The sequence below is a fragment of the Chiloscyllium plagiosum genome, unplaced genomic scaffold (genome assembly GCF_037043375.1).
Source record: "Chiloscyllium plagiosum isolate Xiang-an unplaced genomic scaffold, Cpla_swu_hap1 HiC_scaffold_29, whole genome shotgun sequence".
NCBI lineage: Eukaryota > Metazoa > Chordata > Chondrichthyes > Orectolobiformes > Hemiscylliidae > Chiloscyllium > Chiloscyllium plagiosum.
Window position 1 is genome coordinate 26,985,460 of NW_028270167.1, and position 20,297 is coordinate 27,005,756.

General features: G+C 39.4%; 1 protein-coding gene across 4 annotated transcripts in view; it reads right to left on the reverse strand.

Annotated features, from left to right (window-relative positions):
* Nucleotides 1-2,459: 2,459 nt before the first annotated feature.
* The window catches only part of opcml (opioid binding protein/cell adhesion molecule-like), a 1,046,295-nt gene continuing 1,028,457 nt past the window's right edge, over nt 2,460-20,297 (reverse strand). For 2 of the 4 annotated variants that reach the window (XM_043676827.2, XM_043676829.2), the window contains 2 exons: nt 14,784-14,819; nt 2,460-3,582 (listed from right to left, as the gene is read on the reverse strand). In XM_043676827.2, the coding sequence (XP_043532762.1) occupies nt 3,479-3,582; nt 14,784-14,819 (140 nt within the window). In that variant the 3' untranslated portion in view covers nt 2,460-3,478. The remainder of the gene's footprint in view (nt 3,583-14,783; nt 14,820-20,297) is intronic. The other 2 variants (XM_043676828.2, XM_043676831.2) reach the window with 1 other exon arrangement.

Consider the following 20,297-nt stretch of genomic DNA (forward strand, 5'->3'; position numbering starts at 1 on the left):
CTAATCTAAATATTCACAATATATTAATCTACTATGGACCATACAACGGAATGCATTTCCAAAATTGCATTAAAACTTTACAATTTCTTCAACAAATAGAAAAGCACAATTGCAGTTCCATGCCATGCACTATAATGTGTTATATTTGAGAAAAAAAAGTCAAGGCTATTACTTCGAGGGTCACTGTAGTAACAGCAAAAAGCAATAAATCTAACAACTGAAAGTAGACAAGTACAATGTAAAATTGAAGAAGATGAATGGATTTGCGCTTCAGAAATTCTCTTAGAAACATTTCATAGGATTACCAAAGTAGATAAGTGTTAGAATTTGATTTCCTAAAACTCCAGATTCAGAAGACCCTGCATAAAGTGGCTGCATAAAGCTTTGTCCCTCCTTCCAAAAATACACCCAATTAAGCTCAACAACATGTCACTGAGGGATGATGTGTTAGGATTAGCAGTGATTGATACTATTATAGGCTCATTTGTTAAAATGATTAAAACTTATATTTTAAATGCTGTTGCAAATAATTATAGTTGAATTTGAGTAAGAGCTCATGGTCACGCATACCAAAAGGTAACTGTAGCTTATTAAGAGATTCCTTGTGAACATGAACTTCATTTACTCATTAACCAGAAGTGTCAGCAACAAGGCAGTCTTACATTGAGTCCAATAAAAGGCCTCTACATTCAGATACAAAAGCTGCTCTCTTCCAAATTATCTCCCAAAGCTGCCAATAATGAAGGTAAACAGAGGCCAAATCAAACTCTGAAAGCACAGATTCTAGATTATTTTTTTCTTTGTCTAAAGGCACCATGGATTAATAAGAGCAAAATCAATATCTGTGATAGGCAAATTCTTAATCCCAATTTACCATTGCTGAAAAGAATTGTTAGGCCATTTGACCAGAGAAAGCATTGGTACTCAGTAACCTGGGTAACTTTCCCATGAACATCTCTCTATTTGCAAAGTGGCTGTGACAGTGGCAGGGAAGTTGGTGGTTGGGTTGCCCTTTTACTGGAGTGCGGTTGGGGAGAGGGTTGCAAGACAATGTCAAAACCAGGAAAAGCAAATACATGAAATAACTTACCAAAGAACACAACTGTTTACTCTACCAACTTCCTTCATTTGACTCTGTGGATATAATTTCCACATGTATCTTTTTCTGAAGTGTTTCATAATCTGAATGTTCCCTTTTCTGTTGCCGCAAAAAGCCATTTGATATGTGACAAAAACATGTTTGTGGCCCAGAAATTCAAAGTTAAATGCCTTATTCCTCAAAGAACTGAAGTAAGTAGTATCAGAGAACAGTAATAATTGTATCTTGTTTTAGAACTTCACGAAAAATGTTAATATTGTTTTAAGTGCCTTCATGGCTCTGAAAAAAAAACAAAACTAATAAATTTAAGTTACATTTGACAACCTGAAGATAACTTTTACAAGCAAATTGAAATACAATTATCATTCCTGTGCAGTGCCTGTTTTATTCTGTAAGCTTGATGATATTTCCTTTCAAGACTGCTTTAGTTTAAACCTAGACAAAACTGACTTTGTTTTGGATTAGCTCGCCTGTGAAACTTTCCAACTCAAAAAGGTGTATGAGAGACTGAAATTTGAAGGATGAAATGTTTGTTAATTCTATCTCTTTGCTTATTAATTTTAGAGACATAGATAAAATTTGCAGAACAGATCATTTTTGCACTTCAGAAGCAAGCACACTGTCTTGCAGCTAACAATTGAAATTAGAGTACATCAAAGCATTGTGGGAGGCAGACAATGTGCAAGGAGTTCCAATCCTAGCAATGGAGGAAACTTCTGATCATCTGAACATAAAATAAACTTGCTTGTTCCTAGCCATTGCACTATTCCCCAGGATTGTACCTCTTATCCAAAAAGGTAAACTAAGTTCATATATGATTTCTCAAGCATATAATCAGAATATTGTACAGAAATGCCTCAGGTTTGAGGATTTAAGACCAACATAAATTATTTTATTCTATATATTAATTTGTTTAATTGGGGAAAAAAAAAGTAACAGGAAGGTTGTTCCAGGATAGCATGAGGAAGAAAGACCCTTCCTCCCTCACCCCCACCAGTTCCTGGCAATACCATGCTTCCCATTTCTGACTGAATCTTTTCGAGCACTGGAATCTGCTAGATAGCTCCATGGAGTAGTAACATTTTAAAGGAATATAACTGTTCATGTTACATGCCATGTGATCTAGTTATGGGAAGAACTTTGTGAGCTAGCAGACAAAGACGTTTGCGAAATGAAACACTTCCTCCACTGTTAAGCCAACAGATTTCCAAACACTGAAAAGTAAACAAATATGCCTTGAATTTACAATAAACAGCAGTAAACTGTTTATTGAAAGACCTGCAGCATTATTTTTCTAGAATTGTTTGAGCTAACCTCCGCGGCAAAAAAAAGTTAGAACAAAATCTCACATAGCCAGAAATAGTTTTTCATGGGTATCATTGTATACATTTAATTTGTTCTTATCGAAATGCATCATGCTAACAAAATTAAAGGGATACTGCAGCTTTAAGCAACCATATGGCTTCCCTTTTCAGAAACTAGTAACATATATAAACTAGGAGACACCAAATACATAGGACGCTGAAAAGACCTTCCGAGAATGCTTTCCAAATGGCCCTCTCTTTTCCTTGTGATTTGTTGTTAGTTTTGGCCCAGTTCCACTGCAGTACAAGAAAAGCCTTCAGCGAATCTTATCAGTATGCTGGACTCAAAGTGCAGAAATATGGTTATGTGCACACATAATACACAATCAAATGGAAACTGAAGAGTTATATATTTACTTTAACGTACATGACATATACAATTGTATTAGTTTTCCACAATTTATATATGATGGTGATAGTCAACATGGGCCTAAATGTTAGTGAGAAATACATCTGGAATAGAATTGTTCTAAGATAAAGATCCTTAAACTTTAATGTACAACTGCCCCTTTTGTTATACATGTGCAGCATCTCTGCTAGATGTTTGCTTAGCCAGCCAATGGGCTACAATCCACCTGTTAATTAGCCAATGGTCTACAGGCATATTACATTATTTATCTGGTAGCCTACAAATAGTATACAGGTAAATTATATCATCCACCCAGTAAAACCACAGACAGCTTTACGTATGTGAGGGAAAGGTTAATGGCGTGTACCTGCATAAATAAACATCATTAAAAGCATAAAATATGTAAACACTACATCAGCTAAAACATGGAGGATTTAAAAAGTGGAAAATCAACAGGAACTGAATTAACAGTTTTGACAGCAATTATGCACCAGCGCCCTGCAGCCAACAGAGGGGAAATACCAGTATGGACTCACAAAAACAAATACTCGTCAGCACAGAACCTATACGCGATGTTTTACAGCCTGTGCACAACCTGTGCAGGATAAAGTTTATTTGTTCTGTTCGGGTTAGAGGCAGTGCGCTGTTCAATGGCGCCGTGCCACGTCAAAATTTGAAGAGGAAGTGGACAAGGAGTATCACCAGTAGCCATAGTGAAGCAGTCATTCCTCCAGAAGCACGATTGTTTCCATCCAGCACTGCTCCTGGACCTAGAAAGGGACAAGCACATATAACCAGTTTAGTGAGACATGTCATGTTTTGAAGCCTAATGTGCTGCACATTGTAGTTTCTATTGCCTCTGAAATACCTCTGAGAGGTGCTTAAAGCCTCTGCATGTTAAGAGAGAGTATCCCCTGCTTAGTACACTGCCTTTCACCTCTACAATAGCATTTTAAGTTCCAGCAAACTGTTTCTCTGTGAAGATCCTAAATTCAATGAATTTGAATTCATGTCCCTCAGTCAATTGCATTTACATTTATGACAGTTTAGCATTAGGCTTTGTTAGCAAATTGTAGAACAATAGCAATGAAGGAGGCTGGGTTTGGAAGAAGGGAAAAAGTTTATGGTATTTTTCAAAATTTGCTACTTGTCAGAAGTTGATAGGCTGCAATGGTCTTTATCTGATTCTTTAGTATTCCTGATTTAATGAGAATGACTGATGTACATACACTGAACATTCATGTTGATAAAGTAACCAGTGATCTGTTGGGAGTTGAATTGAAGCAGTGTGGTATGCATTTTTGTATTGTGGTGAACAGTACAAAATCTTGAGAGAGATGTATGAAATTTGAATCTATATTCCCAATCATTTTGATAGGTATTCATGGTAACAAGTCTTGATGCTTTTAAGAATCCAGTCAGAACAGCCTTTTCAAGTCTTCAGATCAGAGACATTCAAAACAGATGCACCAGCAAATAAGTTGCTTAGATTGCAAAGAACAGATTCTTAGGGTCTATCGTAAATTAGAATCCTGAGCTTGCTGTTTAGTTCTCTTTTCAGCTTGGGAAAAAGGAAACTCCACATTCTATCCAATCCATGCTAGAGCAAACCTGACAGTGGAGGTTGGTTTAGCTCAGTTGGCTGGATGGCTGGTCTACAAAGCAATCTAAAGCCATGATTAGGAAATGCTGGTGTTGGACTGGGGTGTACAAAATCACACAACACCAGGTTATAGTCCAATAAGTTTAATTGGAGGCACTAGCTTTTGGAGTGCTGCTTTTTCATCAGGTGGTTGTGGAGTACATGATTGGAAGACACAGGATTTATAGCAAAAGTGTGATGTAACTGAAATTACAATGAGAAATTCCTTGATTGTTTGTTAAATCTCTCATCTGTTAGAATGACCATGTTAGTTTCTCTTCTTTCGTATGTAAATCACAAAACATTTTTTTAAAAGTTACATTCTCAACTGAACTTTCACAATTGGTGTCAGCCCAGATAATGTATTGGGTATTAGCACCTCTGTGTGTTGCTGTCTGTGCCATAATGTTTAGACTGATTCTAGCCTAAAAAATGAATTAACAGAATCTTACGTGGATTCATGCAGTTTTTGAGCAAAGTATAATGTAACTCTGCAAATACAAATTCACCCCACAAACATATTTGTGTACGTGTGCATGCTGGTATGGGTGTGTGGGGGTGGGGAGTGTGAGAGAGAGTATATGTGTGTGTGAGACTGTAAAGGGGTTTAGGTCTGTGAGGAGGCGCATGTGTGTGTGTGTCTGTGGGAATGTGTATATAGGAGTGCCTGTTTGTGTGTGTGTGTGTATGTGTGTATAGTGCAATGGGGTTCATTTGTAGTGTGCCATGAACCCAAGGTCCCAGTTGAGGTCATCCCTGTGGGTACTGAACTTAGTTATCAGCCTCTACTCGGTCATTTTTCACTGCTGCCTGTCCAGAAGTCCTCCTTGAAGGATGGTCACCTGAGGGTCTGAGGTCGAACGTCCTGGACCACTGAAGTGTTCTCCAACTGGGAGGGAACACTCCTGTCTGTTGATTGTTGTGTGGTGCCTATTCATCTGTTGCCGTAGCCTCTGCTCATTTTCCTCAATGTATCATGCCAACAGTGTAGGTTCAATCCCTATACCTGCTATGGTTAGCACAACATACCATCCTTCTCAACCTCTTGCCCCTTGCCTGAGGTATGGTGGTTCTCAGGTTAAATCACCACCAGTCATCTTGCTCTAATGGGAGGGTAGCCCTATGATCTGGTAAGACTACAGTGACTTGCCAGTCACAGTGGATAAACAAATTTGAGGGCCATTCCATCATTGTGATTTCTCTCATGAGGCAAACAGAACATTTATATAAAGATGGTGACTTTGTATTGACAATACATGCTTTCCTCTGGTTTACACTTGCTGGCATTTCCAGGAGACAGCACAAAGAAGTTGAAGCTCAGTGGTAGTATCCAAAAGGTGTTATTGCATTGGCCACTTTTTAAATTCTAGGCCCAGCGGTCATTGAAATTGGCTGAAGTTTATCAAAACATAGCTAAGTGTCCATTGCAGGGGGTTTCTCTCTATTAGATCCCGCAAATTATCTCATGCAATTTGCGACGACTGATCTCGGTGCCATACCCCTATGGTGCATACTGGTGTTTTTATGCATCCACTAGTGGCACACGTATTTTTCCACAGTCAGGACCTTTCTGTGATACAAACTACTAAAGTCAGATTTAAATCACAACATGCGCCAGGTCAAAGACTAGAAACCAGGAAGGGTCACTCACTGACTGTTACTGAACAATTTTAAATAACATGGCTGAGAAAGGGAAGTTGGAGTCCCAGCCTTGCCTGGATGTGGGGGTCCTGGTGGATGGGACAATGGAGAGAAGGACTCTTCTCTTCTCTTGGGCTGCAGCAGACTTGTCTGAAGTTTCCACCCCGGTAATTGTGGTTCCATGGTCTGTAGAAATTCCCAGCAACGCAGGAACAGGTTAATGATCCTTCTGTATACCATGAGCGTAATTGTTACTATATTCTTTCTGTTATCCCACACTCACTCTAACTTTGCTACTATATCCACCTCCCACTAAGTCTCACAGTATGCCACTCTCTTACTAATGGATGCAACATCTCTCAGATGCACTACAACATTCCACCTACTGTGCTTTCTACTCACTCACATGGGGACACCTTGACACTGTTCCTGCACCCTCACTAAGAGATATGTCAACCATTTTCCTCTCACTTGATCAGTCCTTTGGTCTCATTCCAGGAGAACACAACCTACGATAAGACAGACAGAGCCAAGACAGGGCATTGGGTGCACAACATTTGTCTCCGTTTAGCCGGAGAGGACTGGTGGTGATGCTGAGACTCTATTCCCAAATACCAAATTTTGTTCCATTACTAGTAGTGTGAAAGTATTCTTAACATGCACTCGAGATTGCCCGAAGTTTATACATCATTTCCTCTCTTGGCTCCAGTGGCATCTTTACAACATTAGGTTAGAGTACCTCCCCCAGACATCAAACCATCCTGCACCTCTGAGGGAGAAGACATAGATCCCTCAAAGGATGAACCAGCTAAGTGCTCTTCGGCACCCTCTATGAGCTCACTTGTCGATACCTCGATGAGTGCATTAGCTGCAGTACAGTGGGGAGCATATTCTGGGGGGGAGCATCACTGCCCTATCTCCACAGCAGACCAAGAAAGGATTTCCTACTATCCCTGGCACTCAGAACTCCCATCATCTGCTCAACCCTGGTGAAGGAGACGGTTCCATGATGTTAACTCGGAGACCCAGGTGTGGTTCACTCTAGATCTGCTGGATTTGTTCTGGATCTCTACTTTATCACTTTAACCATTGGTGCACTAATGGCAAGTTGACAAAGGAAAGTGGGACCTTGACCTCACGCCAGGTGCCCCTTCCTTTCAAGGACACAGGGCAGATCCAAAAGGCACCTAGCCAGAGAAGGAAACACATACAGCTCCACCAGATCTCTTCTGTCAGGCTACTTTAGAGGTGTCCAATCCTCAATCCTGTAGGAGTTCAAGAGTAGGGCCAACCTGCATGTGGCCAGGAAACTCTCAGCATGAGGGGGACCTCTAATCAAAGGCAGGTCCACAACACTGGTAAAAACAGGTTCCACTCTGCAGTAGGATCCTTCCACCTTAGCTGTGGGCACCTGGTCAGTAACTAGACATAGCATGAGGAAAGAGAAAAAAGGTGGCTTGAGAGAAAATGAATTCTAGGTAGTTAACATTTCTAAATATACTTTCAGTTTCCACCATCAGCTACAAGAATGAAGGTGGAGAGGCTGCCACCCTTTGTGCCACAGTACGTTCTAAAGCTGTCTGATTGATATCTATGTCTTCCATAGCACCTATACTAGACTTTGTCAGTATTGAATATAAGAACAGCAGAGGTCGTGAAGCTTTTCACTAGGTTTTAACCTTATCTTTTATTAAAGAACAAAAGAAGTATAACAAGATTTAAACTGCACTCACAGTTAGAATTAAGCTGGGGTTGCTGGCCTCACCAGCATCAAGAAGTTTACTCAGTGAAAGATGACTGCTTATAATTCAGATTCGTTAAATGTGATTCAAAAGTAAGTTCTGCCTGGCTTGCTTAGTCCAATAAGATGATGCTGCAGGATCCTGAATGATCCCTCTCAGTACAACAGGATGGTTCTCATGAGTCCTCATTGCCCATCGTATTACCTTGAGGTATTCAATGGCTGTCTGAAGCAAGGATTATGGGACATCGTCTGTCTGTTCAATACTCCAACAACTCCTCATCCATGCCCTGCATGGGAACTTGATGTGGGTGAGATATTTTATGGTCCTTGGTGGCCCAAGTGGGATAAGATGCTGCATTGCAGATATGCTGGGCTTTCTGATTCTGCCAGGAGAAAGTGAGGACTATTCCTGATGAAGTGCTCATGCTTAAAACATCAACTCTCCTGCTCCTTGGATGCTGCCTGACCAGCTGTGCTTTTCCATTGTCATTTCTGGTTCTGCCCTCAAAATAGAATATAGCATTATTTCCCCTCTCTTATGTTGTCTTTGAAACTCCACATCAGCAGGTAGTAGCATCAACTTGGTTTCCAAATGCAAATGTTCCTCATCCACTCCTGTGGACCCTTTTAGTACAGTGGATACAGACATAACTGTAGCTTTTGTACTGGGGGACAAGTCCAATGAGCCTTCATGAGCAATATCAATAACAAAGCAGCTCCTCAATAATGTAACTATTCAGCACAAAGATGACATTTAATGAGTATCCCTGAAACATTAGAATGTGGAGACCACTAACAAGGATGGTGATAGATGCCTTCACGAGAGCCTTTCACATCACTGGCTTCATTCGTATATTCTGCTCAAGCTAACACACACACACACACACACACACACACACACAGTTGGATTGTGTGTGTGTAAGTTTTGAAGCAATGGTGGAAACTTCTCTTCTGATTCCAAATTCCCACAATTTCCAAAAAAGGCAGCATTGCACACATCAGATAATAGCGCGTCTAATCCGAAGTAGGAAGTGAGCAGCTTCTGAATATTTGAAATCTTGGAAAATAACTGCAAATTATTACACTGAGGTGAATCTCTGCAGCTCACCTAACATTAACTGTGCTTCACAGCCATTACTGGGAGTAATTTGTAATATTGAAGAGATAGTCAAGATTGTTGATGTGCTCAGTTATTTTGTTGAGGCAGTCAGTCAAAATTCTGTTTCCTCCGTACAGATGCTGCCAGACCTGCTGAGTTTCTCCAGCAATTTATGTTTTTGCTTGTGTTAGGCCCCAAGCATGCACAATTTCTTTGCTTTACTATGGTGGTGACTGTAAATGTCCTCTGCCCAGACTCTTGCCCTCACACCCTGCTGCTCACACATACTTTATTATCTCCCACCTGATGTGTTGAGATGCCTGCTTTTCTCGTGCTTGTTGCTCCTGCATCCCAGTCTGTGGCCTCCATTCCAAAACTTGCCCACCACAGCGGTAGCACTTGATCAATCCCATGACCTTCAGCTGACAGTTTTCCTGGATTGACTCTAACTACCCTTCTATCCAATTTGGAAAGATGATGCTGACTGAAAATTAACCAAACTCCTGGCTGATATCCAGGCAGCCCCATGACACACTTATTAAGAATCCCCAAACCAGTAGCACTGGCCACACAGAACAGACTTTTTACACTCCCTCGATGATAATGACCCTGATTGTCCTAAGTGCCTGACTGACCATGCTTAAATCTAAGGACCGATATCAGATGGCATCATTGATTGACTTCCACCTGGGGAGCCTACAGCCCAGAGGACTCAACATTGAGTTCTCCAATTTCAAATAACCTCCCTTTCCATTCTCTGACTCCCTTCCCAGCTCCTCCCCTCCCTTCCATTCCTCTGCTCAACCCTTCCTTCCCATCGACCAATCAGTTTGTACTCTCTACCTGTATTCACCTATCCTAATTTTTTAGATTACCTAAGTTTGGAAACGGGCCTTTCGGCCCAACAAGTCCACACCGAACCTCTGAAGAGTAACCCACCCAGTCCCATTTCTCTCTCACCACCCTGCTCCCCCCTCCCCAACCCCCCCCCCCCCCACCTTTATCTGCAGCTCCTCTTACACCCACCCTCCTGTCTTGTAGAAGGGTTACACCTGAAACATTGACTTCTCCACCTCCTGATGCTGCCTGGCTTGCTGTGTTCTTCCAGCCTCCTGCTTGTCTATTACTGACTGATTTAGCCAGTATCCCCTAAATGAGGACAATCCCCCGTTCTTAAGTGAGAGTACTTTCCATAGACTTCAGACATGGTCACTTGGTTGAAGTACACAATGTGTGTTCACTACATCAGCTTCTGGCAAATGCTATGGTATGAGATTGACTAAGCATGATGCCATACATGCTTACTGCTAGCAGCTATGAAAAGCTGCCAGCCTTTGAGTCTTTGTGCACTAAAAGGTGAGGTAAGACAGTAATACTGTGAACCTGAGAGTTTTGATTCAGGTGACAATGCACAGCAAGGCAGAGATGCTGTTTACCTCCAAGCCAGTGCAAAGTGAGTGAGCATGAAGAAGTGAGTGAAGAGCTATATGGTGCAACTTGGTCTGATGCATGAGATCAGTGCCCATCCCTGCATACAAAGCAGCTTTGCAATGTTAACTCTAAAGTGTGGTCTTGAAGTGATGACCTGTATTCTAGTGAGTTGGAGTGTGCTATGATGATGCAGTGAGGTTGGTGCACATCCAATGCCAACCTTCATTGTGGGCAGTCACGGCCCATTGAGATATTGGGGATTGTTGTCCCAATGTGGAGATTCCAAAGAGCAAGCAATGAACTAGAGCTGCCAGAAACCTGTTCAGGCTTTCACATCAAGAGTTATTGCCATTAGCTTCTCTTCACTGCCTTGTACACTATTAAAGTATTTACAAATGAGCTCAGATTACAGAAAAGTGAGATATTAATACACAGGCCCTTCGCTGCTCACAAGAGAGATTCTTGTCCTGCCATTAAAACTTTGCCTGGAAATTGGACTGTTTTTTCCTCTCAGTTGAGAATCTCATTTTTCCAATCGAATATACCACCTGACCTGCCATTTCCCACATTGCTTAGCGGCTGGGAAGATTTCACCGATTGAATTCAATGGAGCATAGTATCAAACAGGCCATTACACAGGAGGCCATTGAGATACTGCTTGTTTTGTGTGACCAATAAAGTTAAATTTCTATGCCAATGTAAGTTATTTTATTTAATCCATGGGATATGAGAATTACAGGATCTCTAATTCCCTGTGACAAGTTGGTACTGAGTTGTGTTCTGAACCACTGCAGTCCTAATGAGGCACACCCACAGTGCTGGTAGAGTGACAATTCCAGGCTTTTGATCCAGCAACAATGAAGGAAAAATAATATAGTTACAGAATGTGGTGAAGTACAACTTGAAGAATAAACTGTTGATATTCCCAAGTATCTTTTGTCATTGTTCTCCTGACGAGGGGACAGCGTTCCAAAAACCTGTGATTTCAAATAAATCTGTTGAACTATAATCTGGTGTCAGGTGACTTCTGACCTTGTCCACCCCAGTCCAACACCAGCACCTCCACATCATTGTTCTCCAGAGCCTTGGACTCTGTTCTCAAACAAACTTTGGTGAGTTCTTTCAGTGCATCTTACAGATGATACACACTACTGCTACTGTGTATCAGTGCTGGAGGGAGTGGTGGATGGGGTGTCAGTCAAAATATGCTGCGATTTGTCTTGATTGGTACTGAATTTCCTGAGTACTGTTGTGGTATTCACACAGACAAGTGGAGAGTAATCCATTGCACTCCTGATTTCTGCTTTGTAGATAGTGACTGGGTTTGGAAAATCAGGAGGTAACTAGATTTCTGAGTGATTCTGTGACTGGTTCAGTTAAGGTACTGATCAAAAGCAATGCCCAGGATATTGATAGTGGGAGATTCAGCAATGGCAATGGTATTGAATGTCAAGGGGAGATGGTTAGTTTTTTCTCTTGTTAGAGATGGTCATTCATTGCCTGGCACAATGCTAACGATTCACTTTGGCTAACATTTTGAAAATTAAAAATAACTTCATGTTTTCTCTATCTTTGGAAATCATGCGTCATTTCTCTTTCAAAAATCATCTTAGATTTGACCCGGAACAACTCTGAAGTTTTGCTCCCTCCCAGGTGTGCAACGTTTGGTTTCCCATTATAAAATATCAAATCTTTTGTTATTTTAATGCTTGCAAAAGTGTTAATCTATTTCGCCAGAATTATTTCCAAAAAAAGAGACTTATTTAGAAGTGATTCTTGCTTATCCAAGAAAAGGTCCTGTTACTTCAACATTTGATGGGCAGCTTATAATTCAATTCATTCAGAATACAGAACTACCTCAATTATCTGAAAGTCAATTATCCGAATTTTGGATTATCCAAACAAGATCTCAAGGTCCGTTAAAAACGTTATCCATTATCTGAACAATCGGTTTTCCAAACAATCAGTTATGCAAACAAAAGACTCCCAGCCTGTTTTGTTCAGATAATCGAGGTTCTTCCATAATGGATTCTCCTTCTTTTAATTGGGGAAGAATCTAGCCATTAGCTCTTGCTTTACAAAATGCCAAATTTTACTGTGAGTAAATAGCCGTGAGACTTTACTTTTAAAATTAATTCAAGGTTTGACCAATGTATTCTAAGAACATTCATTGAAATTTTGTATTTAGGTTTGGGAAGATAAAGAGAGACTGACAATTACCAGACATGGTAGCAACTAACAGGGAAGAAGGCACAATTGAAAAGTCTTGAGGTAACCATGATGATTATGATGACTAACTAATTTAATGGAATCTCTCCAAAATGATACTGTTTCTTTAAGGCACCGTCAGGAGTCTTTCAGTGACTACTTATTTTCTGCTTTTCCGTCACGTCCTTTTATTTTGTTTACATTATCTTGTCACTATTAAAAAGTTACTAGATGTTTTTATTGAACCAGCAATCTGTGATGCTATTGTATAAAATTCATTCTCACCATATCATCAAAATGATTGCTATTGATAAGCTGATTTACAGAGTGTTAATCTGTAATAGCGCTTTCAGTATTAGATTAGATTCCCTACAGAGTGGAAACAGGCCCTTTGGCCCAACAAGTCCACGCCAACCCTCTGAAGAGCAACCCACCCAGACCCATTCCCCTACATTTACCCCTGATGAATACAGCTAACACTCCAGGCAATTTAGCATGGCCAGTTCACCGAACCTGCACATCTTTTGGACTGTGGGAGGAAACCCATACAGACAAGGGGAGAATGTGCAAACTCCACACAGACAGTTGCCTGAGGCAATAACTGAACCTGGGTCCCTGGTACTATGAGGCAGCAGTGCTAACCACTGAGCCACCATGCCACCCTATTGTGTTTTAGCTAATCTAAAACCTAATACCCTAATCTTAAAACACAGAATGAAAAGCATCCCTATTTGTTGACATGCTATGAAGACAAAAAGTAACAAGAATTATCACTGTCACAAAATGGAAAGGTACAAACAAGGAGTCAAGATTATTTATTGCTGAATAATCATGACAGTCTCAAAATTAGCTGTCTTAACAATGGGGACAAAATGCCTATAATTTTCATTTGGAACTCCTCTTTCCACTGATACATAAGGGTTTTAAAACAAAGGAAATAAACTGCTGGCAAATGAAGTTATGTCTGCTATAATTGTGGAAAGAGTGTGAAGTAGGCTGTTGGGGTTGTTACCCCACAGATCAATTTCAAAGTCTGCATCCTATATCCCTCAATATCCCAGCAACTGGTGCATCTGGAGGTAAATGCTGTGAATTAGATTTTTTCACTTCACTCTTCAGATCATGTACTTTTTGTGTCGCAAGTTTCTGGAAATGCAAATTGATAAAGGTGACAGTGAGGCTATGTGGGTTTTCAATAGAAAAAGAAATGAAGCCAATGATGTGGGTAAGAATGAGAGCTGACAGAAAATGAAACAAAGAGAGGGAAAGAGAGAATGAACACAGAGATATAGAAAAGACACAAAAAGGAAACATAAGAAGAGAATTTGAAATTTACAACTCAAATCCAGCAATTTATTGACAATTATTGCAAGCCAATGACATTTATGGCCACTTCATGTTTTCAGAAGCAGGAGCTGAGTGGAGTAGCACAAATGATCATGTAATTTCTGGAAAGTTCAAATTTCGTTGCCACAAATTGTTTTTTTTATATATCAAACTTATATTGGCACCTGAAAATACCATAACTACCCCGAAATAGCTGAGCCATGAACCTTATCACATTCTTCTGCTGAGCCAACATTATTAAAAGTAACTTTTGCTAACAGGCCTGAATTTTGGCTTAAAAGTAAGCAATTAATCATATCATGGTCCTATAACATAACATTTTCAATGACCAAATCACATCTGATAAGATCACTCTTCTCTTCACATTCTTTGGTGATCTTACCAGGGAATTAGGCTGTCTTCTTTTCCATGAGCAAAAACTTTCAAAATACTATATCACAATAATGCATATATTAAATATTTCAGTGTACAATTTGAAATGGTCCAAAGCTATTGATGAAAACAGAAACACACACATGCACATGTTTACAATGCATTCACTACAACAAACTAGACAACTGGACCAGATCACTACAACTGTGCTAATTGAACTAGATGAATGGAAACACTACAAAGCAACAGGCATTTTAAAAGGGATCTGAATACTGGGAATTAATGTATGGAGCAAAGTTTACTAAGAAGCTATAAAGAGACAACAACGGTACTGGTATTGAAGACCAATTTCTTTGGGTTAATGGGTTAATTTGTTTGCTTGAACACCAGCAGCTAGTTTAGTATCATTTAGAACTCACAGAGACTGTTAAGTTGTAGTGCAGTTATAGTTTCTTTCATGCATTTTATTTTTTTTTATTTTACAAACCTTTCCAATTTGCAAGAACTGTAGAAGTTTTCTCTTCTAAAAAAAATTGAAGAAAGCAAAAAAGCTTATGATGAACAATTTAAATGTAAACTAAGTTGCAACAAGAGTGTGGAGGAAACTTCAGTACAGGAATTCAGTTTTAGTCACGTGATGCAATTGAGGCCAAATCCAGATGAAATCACTTGCAGTCTGAAATCAAAGTCCCAGTGTTACAAAAGGTGGGGATGCCAGTGTCTGGCACAAAAACTACTACAGGCACTACAGATGATGTTGCCAAAACAGGAGCAACTGCTGGAGAAAGTTTTGACCTCCCTTTAGGCTGTCAAAACTCTCTCCTTTGGACCAGAACTTAAAGTGGCAAAATTGTCAGAAGAAGAGTTGGCAGAATTCTCACTAGCAATAAAAATTCTGCAAACCATCTTATTTTATTTGAGTGCAAAGGAAAATGTTAATACCTGGCAGGTTAAATTATTGTCTTAATAATTTTAAATGCTCAAACCATGGGTTTCTCTTGTAAAGTTCCTTTTCCCATAAATGGATTGTTGACTCCAGAAAATTAGAACTGTATGTGGTTAATCCAAATGTAGGTTTGAAGAAGCTTTTGGCAGTCTTGACTGCTCAAGACTCACTCAGCAATGTTTATTAAATTGGATATTCAATTCAAGAAGCAAGTATGATTTCAAACTGAAGATACGATGAAGATTTGTCAATAGAAAAAAATGATTTTACAATTGTTCATATCATTGACCATAACGGTTATGGATTAATTCATAAGAGGACTGGTTTCCAACAACATACATTTTTAACTATGACAAATCATTAAAAAGAAGATTGCAACAATATCAATGTAAATGATGCAAGTAATGAAACAGCACAGCTCAAAGCAATGTGCAGCAGTGTTTGCAAGAAATGTTAGTTCAAATATTTGATTCTTTATTTAGTCTCCTTTGAATTTGTAGATACCATATGGTTATAATCATAAATATTATTCTGAAGTTTTCAACATTTCTTCAGCACAATTCTCAATTTGAATTTAAACAAACCACATTGTAGATCATATTATTTGAATTTTGAGGGAGAAGCAACATTAGTTATTTTAAAAGACAGATCGAGATGAATAGTTAAATGATACACTAAGTTAAACGTTACATGTTTTTCCACAAATAAAATGGAATTTTTACCTCACTGTACATAAAACCGCCTTGTTTTTATTGTAACCACCACCTGTTCCATTTTAAATCAATGTGACTTCCATTTCTGATGTCATTTGAAACACTATTACGGTTAAAATATGGAATAGTTAGATTGGTCTCCTGCTGCTTACTGCATGTAATGACATTGGACTCCTGCATTTCGAGTACAAATCCTTACTGACTCCACAAATGGATTGATAACAGTTACAGAAGTTGTTCCTTTGCTCATAAATAAGTGAAATTGTTCTTCGTAGAACAAAGAATTTATCCTTAAAAATGTGTATCAGAATAACGTTAAACACATTGTGAGTACAAGGATGTTTAACAGTAGAAAGGGTCAGAACATGTCTTTTTTTTTCCTTTGGAACCTATTCTTGAATCCAAATTAAACTCAAGCTCTGAAAGTTTTCTTTGTCTGAAGGCTGACAGGTCAGCTTAGGAAGTGTCAATCAAGTGCTTAGTGACTCCAGGGGACAAAATTGCTCAAAAATTACCATAAGTGAACATCCCACATGAGTTAAAGATTCCATAAAGACTATTTGTGTGGATTGTTGAAAAATTCAAATTTGTAAGATTACACAGTGCCTTTTAGAGATGACGGAGAAATGTTATTAAGGTGGGGTTACAAATGAGATGAATTTGAACCTATGCTTGCAAGTGACATTAAGAACTGTACTAATGTTTAAGATTCCTTCCCAGACCAACACATAGAACTCTTGCTCAAATCATCTGACATTAGCTAATTTCCTGTGGCATGATGTGTACAACACTCAAAGCATTGTGTCATACACAGAAAGGTTCCCACAATATGTCTGACAAACCAAGTCTGGAAAACAACATCTTCATCTCGAAGTGAGAATGACCTTTACCTTTAGTAACCACTCCCTAAGCAGTTGAAAATGCTACACAAATTTAGTATTGTATTCAGATGACTCATAAATCATCCAAAGGAATCAAACAATCTCCTCCTATAATTCACAATGTCTTGTGTGTCAGGGATTGCAATTGTATAAGTGCTTTCTGTGGCAACAATTGATTTTGGCTCAGAAGAAACCCTTTCATTGTTTAATAACTAAACAGAGATTAGTATGCCATTTAGTAGTGCCTCTGCTCTGACATTATTTATTTGTTGATCTGAAACCAGAAGAACAGGTTAAAGCCTTCCTATTTGTTCTGAGGCCATTCTAAAAATATTATGAGTGACAGAAAATGTAGAACATAAAACAGTACAGCACAGGTATTGGCTCTTTGGCCCACCATGCCTGTGCTGACTCTGATATGATTCTAAACTAATCTCATCTGTCTGTACATTGTCCATATCTCTTTATTCTCTGCCTGTTCATGTGTCTGCCTAAATGCTACATAAACAGTGCTATCGTATCTGCTTCTACCACCTCTCTGGCAGTGTGTTCCAAGCACCTACTATCTTCTGTTCAAAACATTTTCCTCATATATCTCCTTTAAACTTTTCCCCTCTCACCCGAAGCCTATTGCTGCTAGTATGTAGCATTCCACTCTTGGAAAGAGAGTCCGACTATCCACCTTATCCATGCCTCTCATAATTTTATATACGTCTATCAGGTTGTCCATCATCATCAAGCAAAAATAATTCAAGTTTGTCCATCCTTTCCTTATAGCTAATAGACTGCAATCTAGGCAACATTCTGGTAAACCTCTTCTGTACCTCTCCAAAGCCTTCACATCCTTCCAATAGTGTGGTGACAAGAATTGTGTACAGGACTTCAACTCTGGCCTGACCAAAATCTAATACAGTTGCAACATGACTTGCCAACTGTTATACTCAATGCCCCAACCAATGAAGACAAGCATGCTGTCTGCCTTTTTTTACCAACTTATCTACTTGAGTTGCTACTTCTCGGAAGTTATGGAATAGGACCCTAAGGTCCCTACATCCCTAAGAGTCTGGTCATTTACAGTCATAATTTCCTGTTGCATTTGACCTTCCAAAATGCATCCCCTCACGCTTATCCAGATTAAACTCCATCATCCATTTCTCACCCAACTGTCTAACTGATTGATGTCCTGCTGTATCCTTTGATAACCTTCTTAATGATCCACAACCTATCAATTTTCATGTCATCCACAAACGTACGAATCAGACTGCCTGCATCTTCATCCACATTGTTTGTATATATTAGTACTGATCTTTGTGGAAGACCACTGGTCACAGACTTCCAGTCAGAAAAAAACCCATCCGTAAATACTCTCTGTCTTCTATGACCAAGTCAATTTTGTACCCAAATTGCCTACTCACCCGGTGATTTAATCTTCTGGACTAGTTTAGCATGAGAGACCTTGCAAAATGCTTCAGTAAAGTCCACATAGATAACATCCACTGTTTTATCCTCATCATCTTCATCAAGTCAGTAAAAACCTCAATCAAGTTTGTGAGACAAGATCTGCCCTGCATACAGTCCTATAATTTCCTTAATTATCTTTGCTGCCTTTCTTGAACAAAGGAACATTGTTGGCTAATCTCCAGCCTTCTCAGACCTCGCTTGTGGCTAAAGAGCACGCAAAGATCCTTGTAAAGACCTCCCATAACTTCCTTCAGTATCCTGGGATAGATCACAACAGGATCGGGGGATAATCTAACTTAATGCTTTTCAAGACATCCAAAACATCCTCCTTCTTAATATCAATATCATCAAGAATATTTCTCCTTGGTGAATACTGATGCAAAAGTAAGCATTAAGGACGTCATCCACTTCTTCTGTCTCCATACATAAATTCCGTCCTTTGTCCGAGAATGGACCTACCCTTTCCCTTGTTACCCTCTTACACCTAATGTACGTATGAAATACCTTGGGATTCTCCTTAATGCTACTTGCCAAGGACAATTCCTTTGTGCCCTCCTAATTTATTTTTGAAGCTCTTTACTCCTTCCTGTATAGTCCTCCAGGGCCTTGTTTGATTGCTGTTTCCTAAACCTTACATATGCTTCCTTTTTTTTAAACTAAACTTGTAACAACTCATAGCAACCTTGGACCTTCCTGAATCTTGCCATCCTTCTTTTTCATCGTCAGAGGAACATGCTGGTCCTAAACTCTGGTCAACTGGCTTTTAAAAGACTCCCACATGTCAGATGTGGATTTATGTTCATAAAGCTGCCCCAATTCAATTTTCAGGTTCCTACCTAATACTGTTGTTAATAAGCCTTCCTCCAATTTATCACTTTCACCTGAGGACCAGACTTATCCTTTTACGTAATCATCTTTAAACTTTCAGAATTATGATCACTGTTCCCGAAGTGTTCCTTATTGAAACTTTGATCAACTGGCCTGACTCATTCCTCAGTACAAGGTCAAACGCAGCCTTTTCCCGAGTTGGACTGTCTGCACATTGCTTCAAGATATGTGTCATCATGGTTCAGTGTTATCTTTGACTTGAAAGACTAAACTCCTATGCTGAAGAATTGTAGATACGTTTAATCCTCCTGTTCAGACATTTTATTGTACACATCTGGAGCAGCTGAAACTTGAACCCAAGCCTTCTGACACAGAGGTAGGGTCATTACCACTAAGCGACCAGACCCATTAATGTTAATATGGTTGGCTTTGGACTCACTCCAATGATTTATATACTGTGTATGATCCATGCTGACATTTTAATGTAGAACGGAGACAGTGTTCATTTTCGAGGTGATCCCTTTTAGACTGAGGCTCTATCTGCTGATTATGACTGACATAAAAAAAAATCCACTACAATATATGAAGAAAAGGAGTGGAGTAGTGTTAGTCAGCACTTATTCCTCAATAAGTTTCATCAGTCACCAGTTTACTCTGTGCAAACTGACTCTCCTGCTTGCCTGCATAATAACATTTGCTGCTTTAATGTATTTATTTAGCATTAAGGTACATTACAGTGACCAAAGGACATGAAAGGTGCACTGAAATCTACTTAATTCTTTCTAAAACTTGAAAATGTGTCCTCTCAAGTCTCTGGAAATACCATGCACTCATCAATCATCATGATTGACTTCACCCAATGATTGGAGCTGACTTTGACGCAAACATGCTATAACAGGGGTGTCCAAACTTATTATATATTATTATGATTTGGAGAGGCTGGTGATTGACTGGGGTGTACAAAGTTAAAAATCACTCATCACCAGGTTGTAGTCCAACAGGTTTATTTGGAAGCACCAGCTTTCAGAGTGCTGCTCCTTCAACAGGTGGTTGGCTTAATGTTTTTCAAGACATCCAAAACCTCCTCCTCCTTAATATCGACATCATCCAGAATTTCCTTCTCCTTGGTGAATACCGATGCAAAAGTAAGCATGTTATCCACTTCCTCTGGT